This window comes from Rhipicephalus sanguineus, chromosome 11 (genome assembly GCF_013339695.2).
Source record: "Rhipicephalus sanguineus isolate Rsan-2018 chromosome 11, BIME_Rsan_1.4, whole genome shotgun sequence".
Classification (NCBI taxonomy): Eukaryota; Metazoa; Arthropoda; class Arachnida; order Ixodida; family Ixodidae; genus Rhipicephalus; species Rhipicephalus sanguineus.
In genome coordinates this window covers 45758477-45784811 of record NC_051186.1, presented here as the reverse complement: position 1 = coordinate 45784811, position 26335 = coordinate 45758477, and the positions used below count along the sequence as shown (strand labels likewise).

At 46.6% G+C, this 26335-nt stretch overlaps 2 protein-coding genes across 2 annotated transcripts in view; both read right to left on the bottom strand.

The window, feature by feature from the left end:
• Window positions 1–135: 135 nt before the first annotated feature.
• Window positions 136–17935, bottom strand: LOC119374232 (acetylgalactosaminyl-O-glycosyl-glycoprotein beta-1,3-N-acetylglucosaminyltransferase). The gene is made up of 3 exons (XM_037644313.2): window positions 15270–17935; window positions 3001–3248; window positions 136–1767 (listed from the first exon to the last, which is right to left on the bottom strand). Exons 1-3 carry the CDS (start codon window positions 15740–15742, stop codon window positions 1283–1285), a joined length of 1206 nt encoding a protein of 401 aa, XP_037500241.1. The 5' UTR covers window positions 15743–17935; the 3' UTR covers window positions 136–1282.
• A 5585-nt stretch (window positions 17936–23520) lies between these two features.
• Window positions 23521–26335, bottom strand: part of LOC119374699 (exportin-5) — a 52993-nt gene continuing 50178 nt past the window's right edge. The window contains exon 33 of the mRNA XM_049410977.1: window positions 23521–26105. Coding sequence (XP_049266934.1) covers window positions 25971–26105 — 135 coding nt within the window. The 3' untranslated portion in view covers window positions 23521–25970. The remainder of the gene's footprint in view (window positions 26106–26335) is intronic.

Below are 26335 nucleotides of genomic sequence, written 5' to 3'. Positions count from 1 at the left end.
AATTAGAGCTGGGATGGATGATAACGTACGTACTCTAATCTTGAGCACTAATTATGGTCAGCATCGAGGTTTTCCCGCAAGGCTGCGCGACACACCGTTTTTTTTTTTTTGCGACTTATAAACGCAATTTTAATTTATAATCCTACTCAAATCGCGAAAAGAATGCTTGAATCTGTCCCAATAATTCACGGTCTTTTAGTTTCCACCAGGCTCTAATCACAAGTTCTGGCCAGTTGTCGGTACCTCCAAGGCTCGATCATTCACACCTGCGACTATCATCGGTCGCGCGACCAAGTCGAACACTGGCTGGTAAGTTTTCGCAAAGAGGAGCGAAAGCTTTTGGCGCAAAACACAGTTCACAAAATAAAGCCCGCACAGTCAACAAAACGTTCATCTTTATCACTGGTGTGCAGACGGTGACCGTGCTTACTAGAAAATACAGGATGCAAGTCACGTTGCCATGTTGAGGGATGACCTCGCTTAAGAAAGTCTCAGGACTCGATGAGTCTTCCCGCGGGTGCTGCAAAGAACACATGCCGCGGTTAAAGTCCTGTCCAGCAGGTAGCGATAGTTTAGTGTCGGAGATGTACGAGCCGTGCTGTCCCGAACCTGCGCATAGTCTGTCTCACTCGTCGTGTACGCCAGCGTTACACCCCAAGGAAAGAAAAACATAAAACAACAACAACAAAGAGTTCTGTCATGGTGTCCGTTCTCGGTGACCAAATAACGGAACGCGCACCACAACCCAAACGATGTGGCGGTATTATAACGGTGGGTTCTTACGAAGGCACAAAAGAGGTTATGAAAGTTTGTGCGAAAGCTACTTCAACAGTTTTGCACCGCAGCCCTGAACAACAAACAATGATCACAAAAGATGTTCAAACATGTGACGCTGCAGACATTCTCATGGTTGATCAAAGGAGGTCGCCTGGGCTATTCACTTTCACATCCTTCATCCAACCAGTAAAGCATGTCTGAAGCGCTTGATGCATGACGCTGAAGACGGTAAGTTTCAAGACCAGCACTCTTCCATCACAAGAACAACTGTGTTAACGAACATAGTCCGAATAACATCATGTTCGACGCCATACCAGTCGCGCTACAGTGACACGACCAGTTATGACCACTGGATACATGGTAACAGATCTCACAGGACGCTGCTTCACTTCATACACAACACCGGCCTAACGGTGCACATCTAATACACATATACACATAAAGTCTGTGTCGCAATAACAAAACACAACACGCACGTTGTTTTAACAAAAGTAAACAGGAATGACTAGAACACTGACAAGGAATGCACGACGGCCTTGCCGATCACACCGTTCTTGGCTGCACTGCCATTGGGGGCGCTGCCGGCGTTCGCGTTAACAGCCTTGAAGCAGCACTTGCAGGCGCGCCTCCGGCACCAGAGGGCCTTGCGGTGCGCCCTCGCGACGAGTGTGACGTCGCCCCACGTCGGTCCGAAGGCGTAGCCCCAGTCCAGGAACCCGCCGGAGTCCCTGGGGTCTCCGGGCTTGGCCCACAGCGCCAGGGAGTCCGCCTCGGTCGTGTACTTGTGGTTGATCCTGGACAAAGAGACGCCGCCCATGCGGGCCAGGGTGCCGGTGACGTGGACGTCGTCTACCCAGAAGTAGGGCCGGTACTGCGCCTCGGTCACCATGGCTCGGACGGCGTCCATGTCAGCTAGGTAGGCCCAGCCGGAACAGTAGTCTTCGAAGAAGGAACCCGGGTACTCGCTCTCCGTGACTTTCCATTTGCTGCCTAGAAGGTATCAGATTTCAGATCAGCGAATGGGGACATAAAGTGTTGCGTGTCCCAATAGTCAATAGAAAGTTTTAGTGCCGGGGCCCACAAGGGACTTGCATGCGACTTTCCCGCACAGCTATCAAGCCTTCTGCGCAGCCGCCAACTTAAATTGTTGCTAACAGCAAATCTAAGCCTGCATCGTTTTTTTTTACTTCGACGCTGTCTTGCCGGTAGCACTCACACGAGTTGCGGATCAAAACCCAAACACGTCATTGGTCGATATCACGGTCTGATTGTGGCCCCATCTGTAAGCTAGAAAACAGGTTAATAAATGACATTTTTTGGTATTCCGATGTGCAGACCTTGCAAGCGACGACGCACTGGAGCGAGCAACGTTTTTACGCTTGCGGCTTACATTTTGCAGATGATACTGCATATATAGAACCAATCAACCTTTCTTGAAAGCACTTCTCGTAATTCTTGCGGTGGTAAATCGCGTAGTAACTGCAGCAAGCGTGGCCATGAGGTTTGTTTTTCGTCATCGCCTCCAAAGGAGCTATTCTCGAACAGTCTACTAGTGGACAGTCCATTTAGTGGACTGTCCATTTCGGCCGCCGCTGATTGGCCGGAGCTTGACGAGCAGCCCGCCCCCTGTTCCGGTTCTTCTTCAGGAACGGCACTATTGGCATCTTCATGAAATCGCACCGGTGCGCACTGGGGCGCCCCGGTGCACCGTTTCGTCCAATCATCGTAGCGCCTTGGTGCCCCGGTGCGCACCGGGCGATTTGTCGAAGATTGCATATGACGTGATGGAGCTTCCACAAATCTCGACGCAACTGAAAGGAGCAGGAATGCGCTTCAATGCGGCGTACACAACCTCCTGAGATCCCGCTTTCGGCCGCGCGAAGCTCGGATGCCGTCCATTAACTCCGAGTCTGCGATCGCGTTAGCCCTCGAAGTGGCTTTAACGAGGCCTACCATTTAACGCACCTGCGCGATCACGTCATGGCGTGCAGCTTTTTGCGGCAACTGAACGCGCTCTGATGACATTAGGCCGTGGTGGACCACTAGATAGACAGTTCCAGAATGGCTCCCCTACCCTGATGGCGCATCGGTTTGCAATCCCCCTCCAAATCATCCATGGGTATGTCCAGGTCTATAGGTATGGAGTTTCGCAACTAGTACGATTGAAGAACGCTGACTGTTGGACACGTAAACCCATCCACGACACTCCGTGAACCATCTCACCCTCGCTTCTAGAGATGGGCATCTGTTTCTGGACGTAGCAGAGGACGACCTTGCGCTTCAACGGCGTCGCCGAGGCCTTGTCCAATATGGCGGCCAGCTGGAAGATATGCACGAAGATGTCGTCGTCCATCTTGAGCACCCTGGCGACCGAAGCGCACCGCGTCGAGGCCCACCGCAGCGCCATCACGTGCTTGTACGTCAGGTTCCGGTACGAGTCCACGAAGTTGCCCTGCACCGTGTCGCCGAACCTGCACGAAGGACGACGACGAAGTGCGACGAAAGAATTGATCAGAAGAGATTGGATCTCCGTATTTATGACTCAAAGGCACCCCAAAGAGAAAAACGTTTTTCTTGTATTAGTAAATTACTCTTTCACGATACAAAAAAAAAGGCAGCTACGCGCTATTGGTGCGCAGAGTGTGAAATCAGTCGACCTGCCCTCCTCCTTTCCCTCCTCCACGCCATCACTTCTCTTTCCCGTCTCTTGCTATACGAGAATATACATGACAAGGGTAAGCACGACCAAGCATGTTCTAGAATTTAGGAGTTATTGGTCAATTATTCATTGGCTATCGATTGGTTATCACAACGTATCCGTCACGCATTTGGGTCAGGCTAAGGTCATCCATGCATTTTCTAGAATTTAATAGTTATTGATCGATTACTGACTGGTTATCGATTAGCTGTCACTAGGCTTTAGCCCTGTATTTGGGCCATCCTAAGCACATCCAAACATTTTATAGAATTTATTGTTTATTGATCGGTTATCGATTAGCTAGTGATTGGGTATCGATTGACTATCACTAGGCTTTGGTCATGTGTTTGGAAGATGCTAAGCACATCCAAGCATTTTTCTAGAATTTATTGGTTATTGATAGATTATATATTAGCTATTGATTGCTTTTCGATTGACTATCACTAGGCATCGATGGCTATGCTACAAGCTGCTTGGCACACATCCACGAACTAACGGCCAGTATGAACAGCATCGGAGGTTTCGGCGGGAAACTTAAAAGTGATACTGGGTATATGGCATCATTTGTAGAAAGAAGAGGGAGCGGTTTCTAGCAGACTTAGAGAATTATTTCTAAATTCCAGGCCGAGTGCTGCGCTATATTGTTTGGCTCGCGTGTTCTCAGGAGCCTCGACTACCGATCGGTAGCGTTCTCTGACCACGCTGAAAAAGTGTTACAGGGCCCCTTTAATGAAAACCAGCAGGCAATGAAGTCAAGGAAGGTATAGGGGTTGTTAAGTGTACTGTTTTAAAGAGGTACTGACACCAGTTCTTGCAGGCCAGTTCACACTACCATTAAGATCTCCTGTATTCAGCTCCAGGTCATACAGCGGGCAGAGGAGGTTGCCACCAGACTATACACCAGAGCACGCCTGTCTCGCACCCAGGCTGCTGGCGAGCCGAGCGGATACTCTCGCACCCAGATGCCGGGCTGACCGGGGCTGCCAAGGCGCGCGCGGGCTGTACCAAGTAAACAGGGCAATCTGCAGTTCTGAGGCTTTAAAGTGCGAAAAAGTACCCGTTCACGCCGCTTCAGCGTATAAGAGCTCGTCTGGGCACTTGCGTCGTCTTTGGATGCCAAAACAAGCAGCGCAACAAGAGGATATTAGCGTTGTCTGCGACGATTACGACGCGCCACGGAAATAGTGCCGGTGCGGTGTTTTCAGCTTCGCCGCGAGTGGATAACCGTGATTCAAGCAAAAAAACTAGGAGCCGAGTGAAAATGCGCGAGTAAGTACACTAACAGCGTGTACTCTGCAGTGTGATGCCCACCTATTTTATTTTGCGAGCCTAATTTGCGTGACACGCAGCTGGGTTGAAGGCAGGCGCGAACTTTGTGTGAGCGTGCACTTCATACCTTTGAGCGTTTCCTTTGACGAAAATCTAGTGCGAGGTAGTGCTTTCAAGCACAAGCAATCAGCATGCTTTGCCACTTTCAACGTAGTATTAAGCTTTAGTGCTTTTGATGGCATTCACGCCTTCGAGATTTCGTCTTCAAAAGGTGACAAATGGCACGGTGCTCCTCAACAGCTGGCCAGAATTTCGTGCTTTCATTTCAATGTTTAATGTCCCCAAATTTATTTGTACACGAGGCATCCAGCTGCACATAATACATATATTGGCACGTAAGTAAACAGTACTCGCGCCAGTGTCCTTTACGTCGCAGGCGTAGCTAACCGGCTTAACTAAGAGTAGCACAGTTTCGCTTGTAAAGCACCATCGTTACAAGAATAGGTAGCTACCAAAAGGGATCGCTGAACGATACTTCAGGTTATACTCTCTGATAGCACGCTTTTGTGAGCAAGACGAATTATTATAAGAGCGCCCGTGAAACAAAAATTACGTTCCGCGAAACTACCCGTAAAGCGTCCTCTAATTATTACGCGATGCATGCTGAAATGATGAGCTTTCACAAAACTTTGTGCACAACTTGTAATACGGGGCAACAAAACACCGTTTCACTCTTTCGCGAGCTGCACTGCAATTACGATTCACGCGTACTACAGCGAGAACGTATTTTTACAAATGTAACAGCGTACGTATCTGACGAGGTTGCTTCCGCAGCCCACTCAGCACGTACTGTATACATAGTGGACTTGCATGAGGAAGATGTTCTTGATGTTCCAATAAAATCAGCGAAAATGTCCAGGCTAGAAAAGACGCCAAACACGCTCGCCAACGGGCTGAGTTTCGGAAGTTTCACGTTTGCTCTGTGTAGCGTCTGCTGGCGTGGCAGCCCGCGCATGTTGTTTCGTCGCGTGTGCGATAGATGGCGCGACGCGCGATGCAAATATGGCGATGTGCATGGAATTCGCTGTGTTTTGGTCTATACCAGGCTCAGCATGGCTAGAGTCACTCTAGCCTGGCGGATTGTCTACCAACCTCCATAAAGAATGACGTAAATAAAAGTTGCGTTCTCGCCCTCTCAGGACCGCCGTACCCCGAAGCGCGCAGCTTGACGGAATTTAAGCGAATGTAAGATATAGTTCCTTCCCGTTTACAAAAAATTGCGAATTCTCGGATAAAAGTTACGCGCAGCGGCGAAAACGCCTGCGATGCATCTCAATAAAAATCATATCAAATAACGACTAGAGCAACGTGTTGAGAAAATGAAACAGTTCGGCTAGCACATTTCCGAAGGGTGTGCCTGGTCGCATCTTCTAAGTGTGCAACCCATTCGTGCACGGTTAATTCCCTGACCGCCCTGTGCCCTGCTTGAAGGTTGTTAGCGCTGTCGCACAGTTATTGGGTTCGGGCAGTACCAACCGTCGGAAACACTGTCGCTCAGGCGTCCCAAAGAAATACGTCATCGTTACGTCATCGCCACCATCTTGAATCTGAGCCTAACTGAGCCTCCAACCAGAAGTGCGATAACTGAAGGCGAAATTGGCGCTCGAGTCGATGGCGAGTCAAAGTGAAAGCAGCCAATGGCAGCCTGCCGCCGTGCCGGCAAAGCTGTGCGCCCCGCGGAGGCCGCGCGCGCGCCGCAACGCTAGTTTTGAATTCCTCGAAATTTCCGTTGCAGCATGAAGCGTTGAGCGCGGGCACCAGGCTGTCCGTGCAGGCAGGCTATGCTTGGGGACACCTGCAAGTCTCCCGTTGAGGTTGGCGGATCATTGTTCGCTTTTAAAACTTATTGGAGTGGTCGTTATGGTCAGCCGTGCTCCGCCGCCGCCACATCGGAGCCCCTCCTAGTCGCCGGCCTTGATGTGAAGTTTCGTGATGTTCCGTTACATGAAGCGACCGTTGGCCGGCGTGTGCAGTTTTTGCGATGTTTGCGTGCTGTGCTCTCTTGCCGCCGTGATGGTTAACGGCACACACCATTCGTACATCATGCAGCGGTGCACGGATACTTAAAGACCGAGTTCCGCAAGATTCTTCCATGATCAAAAAAACTATAGATGAGTATGCGGTTTGCGTTCGCAGCCACACATATATAGCTTCATTGTAGTTGGACAACAGTTGTTTTTAAACATGGCTGAATTGTGAAGAGCACGATTTTGCATCGTTGTACCAAGAAGCAACGAAAATAAAGCACTTTAGACTCATAGTTTAACTTTTGCGTCGCTGACATGACTGCGTCCTTGGAAGTGCTTTTTGCATTTTTTTGGCCTGTTTCACTCGCCTTCGTTTAAATACGCGTTTCTGAGTCTCTGTGTATCTCAACTTGCACTATACCGAGTCGACGAAACTACGTTTGCGTGATGCGACTGCGTAATTTTTTTCGTTGGAATTCAGTTTGCAACTGCTTTTCTGCAGGACGTAAACGTTTTCTGAATTATGGAGAAGGCCACAAGTGACGCGTTTGCCCAAGAAAAGGTTAATAACTACAGAATCTGCACTCTGCGAAGTCTCGATCCGCAACATCAAGTGCACCAGCTTTCTACTCTGCCCCCAGTGCTTTCTTTCGGTGCGTGAATGTTCATTATATGTACTTACAGCTGAAAAAGTACTCTTTGTGTTTATGTATTACCTCTGTAATTACCTATAGAAAAACCGTTCGAAGAACCTTCATGTGTAGACACGAGAGTTGTTTTTTTTTCTGGTGAACCTTGAGTATTGCAAGTGTCCTATATGCAGAATTTTATTGTTTGCGTTTATCTCAATGAAGTGCTCAGTGTACACGGCATGTCATTCACACTTCAGTGACGTTATCTTACAGCTATGCATTGTATTCGCGGTGAAAGAAAAGCTGTGTAGTAGACTTATTTCACCTGGCCATTGGGTAATACGCGTTTCTTCGAATGTTATATGTGCTGCTGCATAAACGGACCATCGCCGTCATGCCGTTTCCGCCTTCTAACTGTCAAGTAGTGGGCAAGTGCCAAATAATGTGTATTTCCCTTTTTAGCGCGATGTACTGCTTACTCTGCTAAATCTGCTTTTTCATCTTGTTTATCAGTAGTGAAGGTATCGAGCAATCTATGTATATTAGTGCAACATCTGAGCATATATATATATATATATATATATATATATATATATATATATATATATATATATATATATATATATATATAGCTGTTTTGTGTTTCGTATTAGTACAGTGGTTAATAAGTAGTTCATTGCATTATTATTCCATATTTAGGTATTTTGTGCATCTTTATTGTTTTTTCCATGCACTGACATTTCGCCTACATTTCTTTAAATTTCATGACTGTCACATCAGAAGCTTTTGTGCACTTTGATCAGTATTGTACTAAACAAACATCGTGTTTCTTATATGTGTATACGTCAAAGGGCCTACATTTTCAGTGTGTTCGATTTTTAATTTCCAGTTTCTGAACTTTACAATGAACTTTGGTGCTGTTTAATCATGGACACACTGTGCATTCTATCCTTCTCTCCTTCTCCGGAACTTGTATCGTGCCCCATTATGTGCGAATCTTGAGTTTTGGAAACGGAGCAATAAAACGAAGTCACAGATATGTTGTGGGTTGAAGTCATCCCTTATGCTCTGGATCATGCAGGCTGCGTGCATTCAAACGCACTGCGCACCACGAGCGGACAGAAAAACATGAATGCGCGACCAAGCACAGCACGCGCGCACGCGAAAAAAAAAAAAAAAAACGCGCCACGCACACGAAAAAAAAAAAAAAACGGCGCGCGGCATGAAAGAAGAAAAAGGAGCCGCCAAGAAAAAAGGCAAGAAAAAAATGGCGCCCGACATGAGAGAGGAGAAAAAGCAAGCGCGCTCAAAAAAAAAAAAAAAAAGAACGGCGCGAGGAGGACGAGGGAGGTAGAGGGAGAAGGGGCGCGAGAAGAAGCGAGCGGCTGTTGTTACTGTTGCCCCGACGACGTAAACATCGCAATCGTTACGTAACCGCTGCGTCATCGCCGCCATTACAGCGCCTCCACTCGCCAGGGCCGTAACTCAACGGCTTTCTTGGAGCTCTCGGCGCGAGCGTCGCAGAACGTTTGAATTACGCGTCCCTATGGGAGGTATACGAAGAGACCTACCAGTGGCAGTACCCCCGGTACCCCGTCTTAACCGTCAACCATATGCTGTAAACAATACGACGAGGAAGCCGTAATCTACTCGGGACAGCTTATCGCCCTCCCATAATAGGGTAAACGTACTACGGTATACCGTTCCCATTTATTCAAAGAACAAAATAAATCGCCCTTCCCCAATCTGGGAAATGGGGGTAGGCTTGGCGCGGCCGTGCCTGACGCACTGCTTCTCTTTCTTTCTTTTAGATGCGAAGCAGCTTTTGCGCTGGGCTGTGTCCGTAGTTCCATTGGCGACGGTCCCACCTAGCATAGCCATCTGAGCGCGCGCGCGCCAAGGAGAAGTCTTCCTGTTGTTCTTCGACCGCCTTGATGATGATACGTGCAGAGCACATTAGGGGTCCGGGCTGCGGTATGCCGTCCTAGCTTGGCGTAACGCAGACAAAACCATGTGAGCTGTCGCACGCGCTAGCGCGTTCGAGCCTGTGTAAGGGGCTGGGTAAGACGCTGTGGGCTCTCCCCCTTACACTCTCTCAGCAATCACGTGATAACGTCGGGGAACACGATTCTGCAGACGCGCGATGAACTAGCGTGGTGTGCTCCAACAAGAGTTCGGGACGAGTAACAGCAACAGCAACTACAGTGAATTCATGGTGTGCTTCACTTGCAAGGACGCGTTAACATCGGGCAAGGTGCCCGTGATGAACGGAACTTTAAGTCGACCCATGCGCTGTAATTTCTTTCTTTCTTTCTTTCTTTCTTTCTTTCTTTCTTTCTACGTAGCGCTGAACGCTGTTTTCGGGCTGAACGACATGGTGCCTTGTTCTATCCAGCGTTCGTCAGCCCGTAGAACGGCCCAATGAAAGGACCAGCACGCTATCATGGAAGCGCGGTTTAGGAATTCAATTTTCTCAACTGAGTCGGAATTTTCCTGAAATGTGCACTTCCTGATATCTACCTGACGCGTTGTCCAGCTGATCGATTTTAGTAGCAGTTGTACTGCTTCTCAACTGTACCTTTTGCGTCGTCGGTAGAACGCATTCGTGCGCTTCAGTTCATTTCGCACTGGGCAAGCTTGGGCGCGTGGCCTAGTAGCGGTCAAGGCACTCAGACCGCAGGGACCCGGGTTCAAACGCCAGTCCCGGAAGGAGAATTTATTTAGTTTTATTTATTTTGTGCACGCCAGCTGTGGGTCAGGAGGGTTTTTTGGAACACCACCAGCACCACAGGTCAGCCGACATAGCTTCGCTTGATAGCATGGCTGCCATGACGCGTTTCCCGCTCCCAAAATCGAATCCGGCAGCTGCAATGCACAAAAGCATACCATACGATGTTCACGAATGGAAGTAGAAAGTAGCTGTTGCCTGGGGAGCTTGTACTTGGACACTAACTATCACAGAAATCATCGTACGATCTATTACCATCGTAAGTTTGGTGGCGCCCCCAATTTCCTCTCTAAGTCACGTGGGACTCTTTCCAACCCTTGAAAGAAAGAAGGAAAGATAAAGAAAGAAAGAAAGAAAGAAAGAAAGAAAGAAAGAAAGAAAGAAAGAAAGAAAGAAAGAAAGAAAGAAAAGCAGTGCGTCAGGCACGGGTATACGCCAAGCCTAGCTCCTGTAATTTATGGTTTGCTTGACTTTTTCAACTGCCCCGCCACGGTGGTCTAGTGGTTATGGCGCTCGACTGCTAACCCGAAGGTCGCGGGATCGAATCCCAGCCGGGGCGGCTGCATTTTCGATGGAGGCGAAAATGTTTGAGGCCCGTGTGCTTAGATTTCGGTGCACGTAAGAAGAACCTCAGGCGGTCGAAATTTCCGGAGCCCTCAACTACAGCGTCCCTCGATCATAATCATATCGTAATTTTGGGACGTTAAACCCCAGATATTATTATTAGTATTACTTTTTCAACTATCTGTTCAGACGCCGACAGTCACTTCTCGCGTTTTATGAGTCGCCTTAAAGAAAGTACGCGATTTGTACTCAATAGCGGCGGGGAGAGCAGTTTGTTACGGGCAGTCTCGATGTGTTTAGAAAAAATGTAATCAATTTAGAGTAATTACTACTCAACTATGGAAGCACTGGGGCTATGCCACCATTTATTGCTCTCGCCTTACGTGCTCTAGTTGGAGCCAAGTCAACGTCCGCGACATTGATCACATGCCATTTTACTTACCCTTCGCATAGGTGACAGCCACTTTGATTGGTTTCACGAGCGCCTTTCGCCTCATTGCAGTTCGATTTGATTTTAATCACTTGTTTCAGCAGCGTTTTGATCGTTGCGCGTGGCTTTTATCCGAGACATTGCGATGTTCCAATCAGTCGCAAAGAACAAACAAGATTGTCTTTCGAATTTCGCCAGGCTCCGCGCTGAGATTGCTTCACGATGCGAGGAAGGAAGATGGCTTTCGCCTTCGAGGCCCTCGTTAAAGGGGTGGTGCCACCATGTTTGTGGCTTGCGCGTTCTTTGCTGTAAGCGTTTCCTATAACTCTAGGAAGCATAATGCACGCAACAAGATTCACGTATTCTCGCTAAATAATTTAATATCGCCTTTTGATGTGGACAACTTTCGGTTTCGGTTTCTGGGCGCCGAGGTTGGGCAGTGACGCAGAAGTGTAGGAGGCTTGGTCACGTGACCACACAAGGCTGTGACGCACTTAGCCAGGAAGCGATCGAAACTCGGCGAGTGATGTAGCAATCGATGCTTTGCCGGTACTATAGTGAACTAGAATATATTCACGTCACTACAGCAGATCTCGTGTGACGTCACTACAACTTTCGTTGCCTTTCCTATACAGCTACGTCAGAGTTGGCGCGCTAGCGATGGGTCTCGATCGGGAGAATGGGCATTTAGGTACACTTTGGAAGTGAATTAAAATATATTCTAAACGTTTGCTGTGTCCGACCCTTCGTGTGGAGTATCCTTGCATACAGAGGAAACCCACAACAGGCTTGTTTTAGCCTCGAAATTTGATGGTACCACCCCTTTAAGACGAACTAGAACACGGACTCGAAGGCGAAAGCAATCTTCAAGTTTTTTAGATGCGAAGCATCTTATGGCGGAGTTCAAACCGGTGGTGTGCGGTGTACCACCCTTACTGCGCATGCGCAAGCCCTCTCCACACATTTCCTCTCCACTACCGTCTAACCCTCTTCCCCTTGTCCTCTCCACTTCACTCCCCTCCCCCTCTGAAACGCAGGCTCGACATGCCGAAACGCTGCTTCGCATCGCCTCATGGTTCCCTTTAGCGGGAGATGGTGTTTTTTTTTCTCCATCTATTGTATTAATTCTTGCAGTAGCGTAGCCAGACATTGTTTCAAGGGGGGGGGGGCTACAATCCCCCTCCCCCGGGCTCCGCCAGTGAATCTTAGACCGACATATGTACCCAAAGGTTAAAATAAAATATACATGTTCGAACGAGCATACTAAACAAAACAAGAATTACGATGACTGAGTACTGAGTATACATTCCATATGTCTAATACATTGTTCCTTTCTCTTTTTGTGACACTTGCTAGATCAGTCTAGAGGCCGGATTTTTAGGCACTAAAAAAGCTCGTTTTAGGCGCCAAAAATAGGCAGGCAAAACAACGTTTTAGGCCTCCAATATCGTAAATATAGGCCCAATAAACTTTCACATAAATGCAAATAATTTCAAACGAAGACGTGCGCGACCTCTATCTACGACAGGAAAACAAAAATGTTATTGCTTAAGATGGCACAAAGGAGCCAACATTTGAACATAGCGTGCTTTGTCCCCCACGGTTCGCAGTCCCGTGTTCTGCAGAGTGAGTCAAGTGTCCACTGTCGAATCAACACGCTCCTGAGTGTCTTTCCGGCATGATTGAGAAGTGCAGAGCAGGAGCAGACAGCCAGATTGCTAAAAGACCAGACGGGAGGGATTCCTCCTATTGGCCAGGTCGAATTGCGTAGAGCCAATTTCTCCCCTGGCAGTGAACCACTGGCGTAGCCAGGAGGGGGAGGGGGGGTCGACCTCTCCTTTCCCCCGAAACTTTTCAGTTTTGCGTGTGTGAATATACACGCACATACAAAGGCATGCACGAACATATATAAAGTATGCTTGTCCCCCCCGGCCCTCCCCTGAAAAAGATTTCTGGCTACGCTACTGCAGTGACCACCTTAAAGGGCCCCTCACCAGGTTTGACAATTTTGAGCTAACGAGCGCAATGCATACACTGGGCGTTCACGATCACGTCTGCCAAAATTTGCAACGCTACGAGCCGCGGAAATCGGTCAAATTTTAAGGTGAACGCTGCTGGCCCTTCCTCTCGCGGGCGCGCGCTTTAGAGAATGAGGGGATGGCATAGATGAGAAAATGGCCCTACGTATATGGTAGTGCCGTGACGTCACTCCTCTACGTAGACGACTGTGCTCTGACGTCGCCAACAGTAGCACGTGACACTGCGATAATTATTTGACACGACATGTGTAGTTTATGTAATTTGTTGCTTGAATAGAATAATAAAACTTGAGAGAAATAATGAGACACACAAAGGGAATGTGTGCGTCTTTTTCATTTTTTTTTCGTGAATCGCAGCGAGATGCGGGGCTAATGTGCCTCCCTTTCCCATGCGTTCGTGTCCCCGCGGTTAGCGCATCGAGCAGACGCCAGCCCTGGAAACGAAAGTAATGTTCTGGCGCGTTCGAGCACTCATTATGCTCGTTTATTCTACCGCGTCCAGGTAAACGTTAATGCGGCTCTGGTTCATGATACCGCCACTCTCGTGCCCGTACAAATGTCTCAACTTTCATGCCCGTCCCGCAGAAACAGGCAGTACACACCAGAGAACGCCGACAAAACGCCCATGGCCGCTACATAAAAAAAAAAGTTAGCGGCCGCGCAACGCCGCTCGCGTGCTCGGGCTGGCTCGGGCACGTCATGCGCACATGACCATGCATGCGCATGACGTGTCCATGCGTATGTGTCAAGCACGGTGCAAGATATATACTCTTACACCGTGGTGTCAAGTGAAGAGGGCAGGGAAGCGAATTGGCTTGCTAAGGCTACACGGGTCGAGTGGCAAGGGTTTGAAACTCGCCTCCTCGCATCATGGTTTCGCGCCGCTACAAATTATTGTTTTTCTCAGCTCGTAATGAACCGATTTGAAATATTCTTGCGGCATACTGCTCTTCATTCGGCATACAACAACTTCCAGCGTCTAACTAAAATTTGCTATGTGGCCTGGTGAGGGGCCCTTTAAAAAGCAAATTACAAACAAAACAAAAGCTGCGTGCGCATCACATTTTTCTTTCTTTTTTCGCTCTTCACTGTCCTTTCCGCTGACGGCTCTCCGCGGTTTCTCATTCGCCAACCGCTCGGGCATGTCAGCGCAGCGGCGAATGCTCGCCGGCGTGTCCCGCTTCACTGCTGCTAGTGCTTGTTTCCGGGAGTTGGTTGAACTGGGGGACTAGGTTGAACCCCACAGTTCCCAACAGTCAGTCTTACGCGGTAACATAAATAACGGTCTCACACAGCACCGGGAGTGAAACTTGAGGCTAAATAGCGTTCATATAAGCGCGGATTTTGAAAATAGGCATTTATAGGCATTTATAAGCATTTAGGCACGAGCACCAAAAATAGGCATTTATAAGCACTATAAAAACACTATAAAAGCCCTTCTTAACCACTAATTCATGCTCATATATCGAAATGGCGCGATAGGAGCGCAAGGAACAAAATATGCATTTGCCTAAAATCCGGTCTCTATAGATCACAGTGTCTTCTAATCTAGCGTCAGACATCACTAGCTTTGTACTTACACCTATTTTGCTGTACTTGCCGTTGTTCTTGATGTTAACCTACTTTGTTCTTACTTTTGTATCTGACCACCCTTACACAATGCTCTGTGCAGCGTATAAGGTATTTGTAATAATGATAATTAATAATAATAATCGTTGGGGCTTAACGTCCCAAAACTCCGATGTGATTATGATAGACGCCGTAGTGGAGGGCTCCAGAAATTTCTACCACCTGGTGTTCTTCAACGTGCACCTAAATCTAAGCACACGGGCCTCTATTTAGCATTTTGCCTCCGTCGAAATGCGGCCGCTGCGGCCGTGGTTCAAACCCGCGACCTTCGGGTCTGCAGTCGAGTACCATAACCACTAGACAACCGTGGCGGGTATAATGTATTTGCAATAAATAAATAAATAAATAAATAAATAAATAAATAAATAAATAAATAAATAAATAAATAAATAAATGAATAAATAAATAAATAAATAAATAAATAAATAAATTTTACACTATCGAGAGTGTGAACACGTTATCTCAGATCCACTCACCTGCGGTTCTCCCGCTCCATCTTGTCTTCGAGCTCCGGATCATCGGGCCTCCTTGCCAGCATGAAGACCACCCTGAGCGTCAGGTTGCTCAGCCTTGCGGCGCCCCACGTGGTTCGGATGACGTCACGCTCGGCGAAGTGAGCCGCCGCCGAGTGCACGACCACCAACAATGTGACGTCATCGTCTCTGCCCGCAGCGCCGCACGGCGGCGAGTCCAGTAAATAGGTGAAGTTGGCCAGGTCGATGAGCATCGACGCGTCGTCCTCAGGTCTGTCGACGTAGCGCATACGAGGACACGGAATCGGGTCGTGAACGCATGACTGCACGCTGCGGCGTCTCGGTTTGAATTGAAGACGCGACTGTCGCAACGGCGACCCTGGCGACGACTTCAGCAGGACGTAGTAGAGACCCAAGATGGCGGCGGTCGCTAGCAACGCGCTGGGCTTCCACTTTCCGAACGCGGAGCGAGGCATGATGACTGGGAATGCGTCGTTAGCTATACAGGCTGACCCTGATATAACGAATTATCGGTTATAAGGGACCAGGACGAATTTTTCGGCTACTAAAAAGTTTTCTTTCTGAGAAATCCCTATGGATTTACTTGTGGCTTTCAACAACAAAAAAAAAAGGGCGGGAGGTGGTTGAAAGCTAAATCAACATCTTCTCTACAGAAATCGGTCAGTCGGTGACATTAGCTATAGCGATTGAAGCAGGAGGCCTCAAGTTTACTTTTCGGCTACGACGGGCGAGGATTCGTGCCGACTGTATAGTACCGTCTTATATGCGATCAACGAACGTTCGACTATACCGTAAAACAACGAAAGCGACGGCGAAGGGTTCACGGAACATCGACTGGCCATCAGCGCCGCAGCGGTTGTTTTTGAGGAGGTGTATAGTATGTCAACCACATGATAAGTCTCGTTGTCTACGCCTCATTGTATGCTTCACTCATAAACAGCAGCGATTGGACGCATAGTCATTTTACGGGCCTTCTTTGATGACCGAAAAAAAAAAAGAAGAAGAGACCATTACGTTGCTTCAGAAACACTGTTCTCTAACCACGGAATTCGTTGTACCGAGGTGAGCTCATTTCGTAGCCAAGGTGCAGCGCATTCTAGTCTGTGCAGTTGATGAACAGCTCGTAGGTGGGTCGGGATATCAACCACATGTATCCCTGTGCATGCTAGGAATATTTATCTAAAGGACCACAATGAAGTTTTTCATCTACCCATCCATTACCGTTACCCATCCATAACATCCATCCATTACTCCAGGGCTGGAAGGTTACATATAGTTGTGACTAGCATGAACAGGACGGTATAAACACAGCCTGCAGCGAGAAAGAAGAAAATTCGTGTCGTTAATTATGAACGGATTGCTTCTATTAAGGCCCAATCAGCGCACAAGGCATATTAAACGCCCTTTTATATGACACTTATAGATGGATAAAACACTACCAAACCTGGAAATAACTATGGCTAGTATGTTTCATTACAGTGTTAGGAAGGGCACCTGATTTCCTGGAGTTTCGTAGCTTGATGACGTAACTACCGTGTAGCTGTTAATAACGTCATGTCCGGTACAGCACTATTAAAGTCGACGCGTTAATTAATGGGAGAATGAAGACGACTTTCCCGCTTCTCTCGACCTTGGAAAAGAGCCCCCGTGTCTTCGCAACACCTTCGGCGCGATGTAGGTTTTAATTGCGTCGTGACCGATTCACCGCTAAACATAGAGCCAGCCTTTCTTTCCTTGTGGCGGGCACTATCATGTATTAAAGCGGCAATCTCAAACAACGGTTTCTGAAACGATCTTTTCGTAGGAAACAGACCAGCTGTACGCCAAGGGTGCACTATACGCTCGAAAATATGTCTTCAACCTACGGATATCCTTAAGACATCCTCAGGATATCCTTCAACCTAAGGACATCAAACCGGTGTAAGCATATGATGGATTCCTACAAGCACTCGAGAGCGACTCGTATATCGATGAAAATGACTGCAGCACGTCTGCTACTTCACACTACAAGTCTTCGCTCGTCCATATTTTAGCAGGTAACGAGCCATTCGTCAGTCACCGCGCGCATGCAACGTGGAAATTTGTTTTCAAGACGAGAGTATATCGAATCAACACGTACCTTGCGCGCCTGAACGTTCGAGGGCGTCTCAAAGCGCCTACGAGACGTCTAATACCTCAGTAGGACTGCAAGACGACTACAAGACGTTTGGTACCTCATTCAGTGAATCCTCACTTGTCCGTGATAGAAGCTCTGCTAGTCATCCATAGCTCGTCGCGCGCGAAGACGATATTTTCCGAACTCGAATATTCACTTTCCGCCGTTCCGAATCGACTCACGGAACTCGGTTGATCGCAGGAACGTCACATTCACCATACATAAACGTGCACCAAGAAACGTATACGCGCACAATCTCAGCAACGCACTTGTTGATTGATGCTCTCAGAAGCCATGTTTCTTCACTTCGATGAACAAGTCTCGTAGGCCACCACAGGTAACAAACACTGCACTACCACAGGTTGTGCCATACAAGGCTGTTAGGCACCGGTGTTTTGGCGTTCACCGTCAGAGCTGCACAACAGCATCCATCCGCATCTGGCGATCGCGTCACACACAACCTCCTCCCTTGCAAACGACAACCATCTTCGAAGGCACACACACGCTCGCGCACTCTCTTTCTCTCTATCATGTAGTACGCACATACACGGACTCAAGCGAAGGAGGGGGGCCTTGGTCCTTGCCACTCGTTGAAGTAGGTACGCATCGAAGGCGAAATCCCACGCATAGATCGGCACGCCGGAGGCTGCAGCGCGCGTGGGTCTGGCTGGCCTGGGACCACCTGTTATAAGCCCAGCCGGGCCGCCCAAAACGTTGAAAGCGAGCCCGTCTCCACTGCTTGCAAGGCGCAGTATACTTACGTCGTCTGCTGCGCCGGGGGTCGTCTGCTGTCCGGAAGTCGCAGCGGGGCGTATAACCGATGAACCACGGGAGACCGCGCGAGAGTGGGCGCGGTTCGGCGCGGCCCCCTTATTCCGTCAAGCGTCGTCCGGGAAATAAAAAAAGAATAAAGGTAATAAACCGCCGCGCATGCATAACTGCAACGGCGGCGGCAGCGGAAGGGCAGCAGACGACAGCGACGGTGCACGATTCGGCCGTAGCAGACACGGTGTGTAAAAGCCAGAAATAGACGATACGTGCAGCAGATGACAGCGGTGTATGGTCGTATGGCGTGGGATTCAGCCAGAACTAGACGACAGCGGTGTACACTTCACGGCAGCAGACGACGCGCCGTGCAACCAGAACCAGACGATACCTATACTATATAACATTCATAAACGCGCTTGGCTCACTGCCTAGCGCTCGCGACTTTCCCGCCGCATTGGTTAGTCGGGTTTGGTTTCTCCTCTACCGCACGCTGACATTACGCGACGCATATCCGCCTCTCGCATAGCATTAATCTCACTGCGCGCCACAGGTGTCAAAGGTGCCACGCCCCTACTGTACAGTGAGGAAGGAGAGTTGGGGGGGTCACACGGTGAGAGTGTGGGTGCGTGCGCGCTGCTACTTACTACATACAAGGTAAGGCCGGTTGGCGCTGTTCCAAACGTGCGGCGCGTAGCAGACGACAAGCGACGTAGCGCGTGTAGCAGACGACGCGGCGCGTGCAGTTGGGCGAGGTCAGAGAGTAGACAGATGACGGGGCATCAAGGACAAGGGCGGAGCGAGCGGAAAAGTGGCGCCATCTAGCGCCATCTAACGCTCATTCCACAAGAGAAAGGAAGGAATGCGCAATAAAAATTAAATGACAGAAAAGAAATATAGGAGGCAAAAAAGAAAACAAATATATAGAAAGAAACGCATACTCAATGCAATGTTAAAATCTCCCGACGTCACCAGAAGAATGCAGGAATGTAGCAGTCTTTTAAATAAAAGACAAGGATATTCCTTCCAAGAAACACTGAATGTTGCACCAAATTGGCTTAGACTGATAAATTATTCATTCTTTGAAAACTACATCGTGATCGACTTCACTCTATCGCATGGTGATTTGAAATACACACAGTTTCATTCTTGAATTTCGCGCCTAAGCCTCAGTAGCCGAACGCCTGACGTCATGCATTTCAACGGCTGAACCAGAAATCCCCAATCTCGCAATGTTGCGTGTCTGCGACTCCCTTGGAACAAAATGCACGCCATTTTCACCAATAATTGGTTATGTAGGTCCAAGCGGATGCAGCCAAAAGCTATGACGTCACGACTTTTGGTGCGGGAACTCGCGCGTTTGCTGGCTTAGTGTATGCGTATCCTGCGCCTCCCTGCTGACTTAGTGGAGTCACGTGGTTGTAACCGCACCGTTCCTGCGGAAACAAGCGCGCAAATGTGCTCGGGCAGCAGGCCTTGCTCATTTTAATATTTTCAAAGTCTGATGCGGCACTGCGCAACGCAATCGCCGCAATAAATAAAATAGCTAGGTTAGAGTGCGAAGGGCGAGGTGAAGAGCTTCACTAGCATTGTATGAACTGCTTAAAGCGCACACCACAAAAACACAATTGGAAGACACGCTGCTAGTAATTGATAAAGTTGTCCGACTTTGCACAAGGCTGAGCAAATCGACTTGAGGAAAAACCGAAATGTTTGAGAACTTTGAAGTGAAAAAATATCGATTTCAGATGATTTATTGCAAGCACACACATACAGCTTTATTAGCACACCATTCTTTTGCAGTTGCAAGTCTGAAGATGCCGTGATGTATTGCAGCTATGCAGCGACACAAATTGAAAAAATATACTAACACTCGTGCAAGTTCAGATACCATTACGAATAGGGTGAAAAAAAAAACTATACACAACACATAGAAACAAGTAACAAATTCAGCAGCAAAAGAACTCGCCACAGTTCTGTAACCACCATGCGCGTTCTTATCACAGGACTAAGGTGCAAAACAAAGGCATAAAAAAAATCCATTTTACTGTAGCTCCTGGTTTCACACATGATAGGGCTTAAGTTACAAAAACAAGAATGCACAAAATATAACAGTGCTGCTGAAACACTGTAAAAGACATTCGTAAACAATTACATTATTATTGAACACAACAAAAGACATGACACAAAAGAAGGTCGCACATGGGAGAAGTGCTACTTTCAATTGTTTATTGCTCGTCGTCATGAAATATGTACAGTACACACTTGCACATATGCGTTAAATGAAAACACAAGATATGAGCATCTGTATAACAATAGAATGACTAACCTATATAGGCACTGAGGTATCGAAATCCTTTTGAATGTACAGTCAAACCTTGTAATAAGAAAATAGCATGGAGACCATAAGTTACGTTATCAGATATTAATTGTAACAGTATATATAGAAATCAGCACTAACAAATTGGCAATCTGGCTAGCGCGCAAATCCTAGAGACAAAAACGAATTATTCTAGGCTTCAAACCCACTATAAACGAGGTAATCCTTAAAGACTGAACACAAAAAAGTGAAATTACAGCTGAACAAAGTTCATTTGACAAAACAGGCCTGCAATCACATTTATTTGAAGAAGGATTACCACAGTTTTAACCAAATTTGTAATGTCACCACCACATTAAAAAAAAATGTGGCCATGAAATGTCTTTCAATAATTAATTTGCTTTTTATGCCACTAAGTTCAGAGCCTCGCGCAAATTAAACATTTCTTCGTTATAGCAGATATCGCGGTGGCGGTCACGTTTTTGGTTTTGTTATAAAAATGATAAATGTCAGTGACATGAAGCGTGGCCCACCAAAGTTCGTATTTAGTTTGCTATAACTGATAATTCGCTATATATGTGTTTGTTATAAGGACATTTAATTGTAGACTGACAGGAGGTTCACTAATGTACCCCACCCTCACCTTCTTCATGTGATATCCTTCCAGTGTGTTAGTGAACCTTCTGTCAATCTACACTCAAAAGAATTTTGATACCTCGATGCATATTAATCATTCAGTCGTTATGATATACTCACATCTTGTGTTTTCATTTAATGCATCTTTGCATGTGCTTACCGCATAAATTTCATGACATCATGAAATACAGTTGAAAGTAGTGATTGTACCATGTGTAACTTCCTTTTTGTGTCATGCCTTTTCTCGCGCTTAATAACATTGTCATTATACACCAACTAGGCTCTCAGAAAGTAATTTTACATCTGTAAACAATTTTAAAAGTGTTCAATGTAAAAAAAGAAGGAGCACTAAGGAGGAATCGATAATTCAACAAGATGACTGGGAACAACTAAGAATAAGTGCTAATAATAATTGTTGGGGTTTTACGTCCCAAAACCAACTGGGCTCAATTCTTGGAGCAACTTATTGAATTAGGCACAACTTATTGTGAACATACTTCTCTAAAAAAAGAAACTTCATACAATTCCAAAATAATAGAAGCTAAGTGATCAATTAAATGAACATCTTTTAATTATGGGCATCAACATTGCACAGAGTGCTGAAAAAAAAACCACTGATATAACAAACATGAAGTCAAGTGTTTTATGAAAGCCAAGAACAAGCGTTTTCTCCAGTCTCAATGTGCAAGTTGAGAAAATGAGCTTTACAGAAGCAAATGCAATAAACTTAACTTTAAGCACACGTAATTGATGAAAATAGAATGATGAGCTGTCACTCAGCTATGCTCGTTATAAACATAACATGCGGACTCATTTTAAGCCTCGTTCTTTGCGCAGTTCACTGCAGCACCGTTTCTGATAGCACGAAAGAAGCTTTGTTTATCATACTTTAAATGCACAACTCAGGTACGATCGCATACTGAGTGATTGCTGAATGCAGCAATGATGTCTGTCAGTTTAGTGCAGCACGCTACGGCACTGCGTGCTGCACATTTGCTTGTCCTTTGCCACTCGCGCTAATATTTCTTGTATTTTTGCAGCTGCTTAATAACCAGCCTATAGAGCATTACTCTGAGGCTGCCAGCTTTATGACATCATTCCTTCGTCTTTTTTATTATCAAAACAAGGCTTCCCTTTGTTGTTTACTTGTGCATACCAGGGTGTTTTGTGGACACTTGTACAGAGCCTGTAAGAAGTTGCATCGCTCACGAATAATCGTGGTGCATGACAAGATTATTCACGATCGACTTTATGCACAGGCATAAAGGACACATTTCAAAGTACAGTCGTGAGCAATATAAAAGGGAACAGCGAGTTTGCATTTAATCAATGATTACTTGTGGTGTGCGGATGCAAATCTTGTGTATTGATTTGCAAGAGGTACATTTCTGCTTGATCATTTGGTGTCGTGAAAACTTTTGTGCTTAGCAATTGCGATTAGCCACTACGGTGTCTTGTAGGTGACTTAAGCGTTCCCTTTCATATTGTTCACGAATGTACTGTTTGTTGCTTCTGATGCCACACACACAAATGCACAAATGCAACACAATGCATCGCTTCTTATTAAAGCTGCCATTAGCACCAGCCACATCAGTAATCTATATGAAGGCATTGTTTGTACAAATCTCAAATTTTTAAAAAGCTCACAACAACAAAATTTGAAACCACAAAAAGCCACGTTTCAAATAGCGTAGATGCATAGGAGGGTACATAAAAAATTTGACGTCTGAAATAGGAGTGGCAGCGTCACAAAAAGCTAGGCAATGTCACCGTTTTCGATAACGAAACTGAAAAAATGAACCCTGCCATTACTGCTTGCTGGCAGTGATGAGCAACAAGGGCCTGACGCACAAGCGCAGCTCTTCAGCATGGCCTCAGAGATGCAGGGGCAGTGAAACATCTTGGAGGCCGCCTGGACCCAATTTAGCCAGTTAAATTATCGTTGTATTAGTGGTATATTTTGCATATATCCTTGTTTCAATGAGACTGCTTTCTTTTGTAAGACTGCTTTTTGATCCTACCAAAAAATTCGGTAAGATCAAAAAGCAGTCTTACTGAAAAAGTACTCCTAGGCACAAACAAACCAACCTGCGCATCATATTTTGTGAAACCAACTTTGTCAAGTTCGCTTGAAGGTGCCGTTGTGGTTATCACGATTGGTTAGTACAGTGGTTATCACAAATTATTTGCTCTGTTCACATTTTTAAGAAACCTTTCCTAAATTGACCACACATTTTCAACTCCTACGCTTCATGTGCTTAATCCAATTAAAGATATTTCATTACAATATGCTCCTTACTTAGCAACTCTGTCAGGCATATAGCCAGGAATTTTTTTTGGGGGGGGGGGGGGGGGGAGTAGGGGCAGCAACTGAAGGCCTCAACTATTTGAGAAAAACACCTATTTTTATTATTTATTTTCGGTAAAACACCTCCCTCCATCAGACTTTCGGGAGTAGGGGAGGGGAACCCTAGGGCCCCCATGTGGGTATGGGCGTCAACTCAGTGATCACCACAGCTTCGCAGGCGACATTGAAATTCACAATTTTTCCACACAGACTTGTTCTAAGGAGTACTGGCACAATATTTCGCGGCTGAGATAGCCTGCAGGATCGATTCCGGTGAACATGCATATATTATCTGCAAAATACCAACAGTGAATATAGCTTGGAAGTTATTTTAAATGAATTTTGAAGTTTGCATGAGCGATAGACATCCTCGCACTACTGACTCCCTGAAAGGAGACCCTTGGGGACCCCCTACTTCTCTCACGTGACCACGCTGCAACAAGTTATGATGATGTCATAGCCGCCATGTTTTTTTGCCGCATTTGCTCCAGCAGCCTACTTCTCAGCAGCTGCTTGCGAACCGTGTGGAAGTGCGTCACAGTTCTGTGTGCTGACATGATCGAGCGCTGCACCTGCTAGGTGGTGATAGTTGCACCCGGAGGCTTGTCGTTTTTGAAACCGAAACTGACACTGGTCGGTAATGAGGAGCCTGTAATTAATTATCTATTGCGCGCTGCAGCAAACGATGTGCCGTGTTATGACTAACAGGCCCCCAGCAACACATTGCAGCAAAAGAAACGCGAGGCCAAAATTTTTGTGTCAGTACCACTCTAAAGGAAAGAAACAATAACAAAACAATGAAAACCACAATTCACATCAGTTCAAGGAAGTAGCAGTGAATATACGAGTTTAACGTAACAAACTCATCACATTATCAATAAGTAAAATTAAGCGTACGACGTCTTATTTTATTACTAATCATGGCACTAACATACTGGTGCAAAGAGGACACAAGGTGTAGACTCATAACCAGTTCAAAAGAGAAAAACTGTGGCACAAGTTGAACTGAACTGACGTCGTAAAAGCGACGAACAGTCAATGCACTCATAGTGTCACGACCATCACGAACAGTCACGACTATAATTTTTTTAAGCTGTGAACTGGCACAATGCATCAAAGGTTAACTTTAAACATTCGGACTGATGCCACATGCAAATCATACACATGCAAATCATATACACAAAAAAAAAAATGAACATGCCGCACGATTCTACGAACACCATTACCAGTAACATTTCACAGAAACCACCACACTTTGCAAAGTGACATGCATAACGAGTTGAGATGAAGCCTTTGTCCTGTAGTCAACCGTCAATGCATTCACTTAATGACGATATTTCAGTACAATACTAGACTTTCTTTCTGTGGGCAACCTTTACCACAAATATTATGCGACAAAAGCTTCTGTGCTGCCAGACCACGTCAGATGAAGTAGAAGTTTTTAAAATGACGACTGGTCGTGCGCGACAAGCTATCACACCCATCACACGCCCAAACACAAACACAGCTTGTACAAACCTTAACAGAACACTTTGAATCACCCAGAAACATGGCTAGAATGACACTTCATGGTAATCACACATCGCCTGCGACATTCAGGATGTAAGCCCACAGAGTTTCTTTAAAGACCTTAGCTGGAGGGTTCTGGCTCTGACGTCCATGTGGGTTTCTTCAGCATTTCTCCGACAATCAAGAAAACAATGAGAAGTAAAAAGCACTGGATTGGCTTGGCTGACAGCTTAGCGAGCGATATGGCACTTGCTGGCTTTTGAATTGGCTTTCTTTTGGATAAGAACGACACAGCCATACATTACCAATACAGTGCATATTTTGTGTAATATCCCCTGGAACATTGCTCGAATGTCGCTGGGCTTAAGCGTTTTACATGCATTAAACTGTCCTGAACTTGCAAACTTCTGGGTTTTATGTTGTAAACTATTGCTGTCAAGTTGTTGAATTAAACTACTAAAGCCAGCCATCTAACATTGCTATGAAATTGCTCTGTGAAGAGCTGTAAAATGAATACATGGATGAAATTATGCAAAAATTTGTGTCAATGCCATGACATAGAATAGCTACAGAAAAACAAAGCAATGAAAATGAGCAGACAAAAACAAATTTCGCACAACCAGAGAGGTCAATCTGCTGTGGTAAAAGCGTGAGCCAACAAATGGCAATCCAACGCCTGAACTCCTCATCGTTTCCACGGGAAGTTGAACAACTATCAGTGCTAGCTTTCCTCCCCTGCTTGTCTCTCCATGAAACTAACGGCGAACCATGGCCTCCAAGATCAACTGGCGCACACGGATGTCCCACAGTCTCAGGGTGTTGGAGGCCATGGTAAAACCCATATGTATTGTCCCTTAAGTAGGGGAAAATGCGATGGTCTATACAGCGAGGAATGTCGCGAGCAAACGATGGACAGCAGGTGAGGAACAGCAGATGACAATGCTGTTAAGCCTACTGCTGCTCAAAGAGGTTGGGCAGGTCGGTGCAGGCCACGGCATCTTCTTCCACGGCCATCTTCTGAGGCCGGAACATTGGAGGCAGGTTCATGATCTGGATGGCTGCCTTGAACTGCTGGCCAATGTTCTTCTACGTGGTGGAACACGGGTGAGGGAGAGAGGAAACGCCTTCAAGAACTTGACTCAACTACAACATGGGTTTGGCTTGTTCGTCTTTGTTGCAAAAAATCCTCAAAAAGGCCCTGCAACACTTTTTCAGCATGGTCAGAAAACGCTGCCAATCGGTAGTCCGGGCTCCCGAGAAAATGTTAGCCAAACATTGTAGCGCAGCCTGCGGCCTGGAATTTGCAATGAATTCAC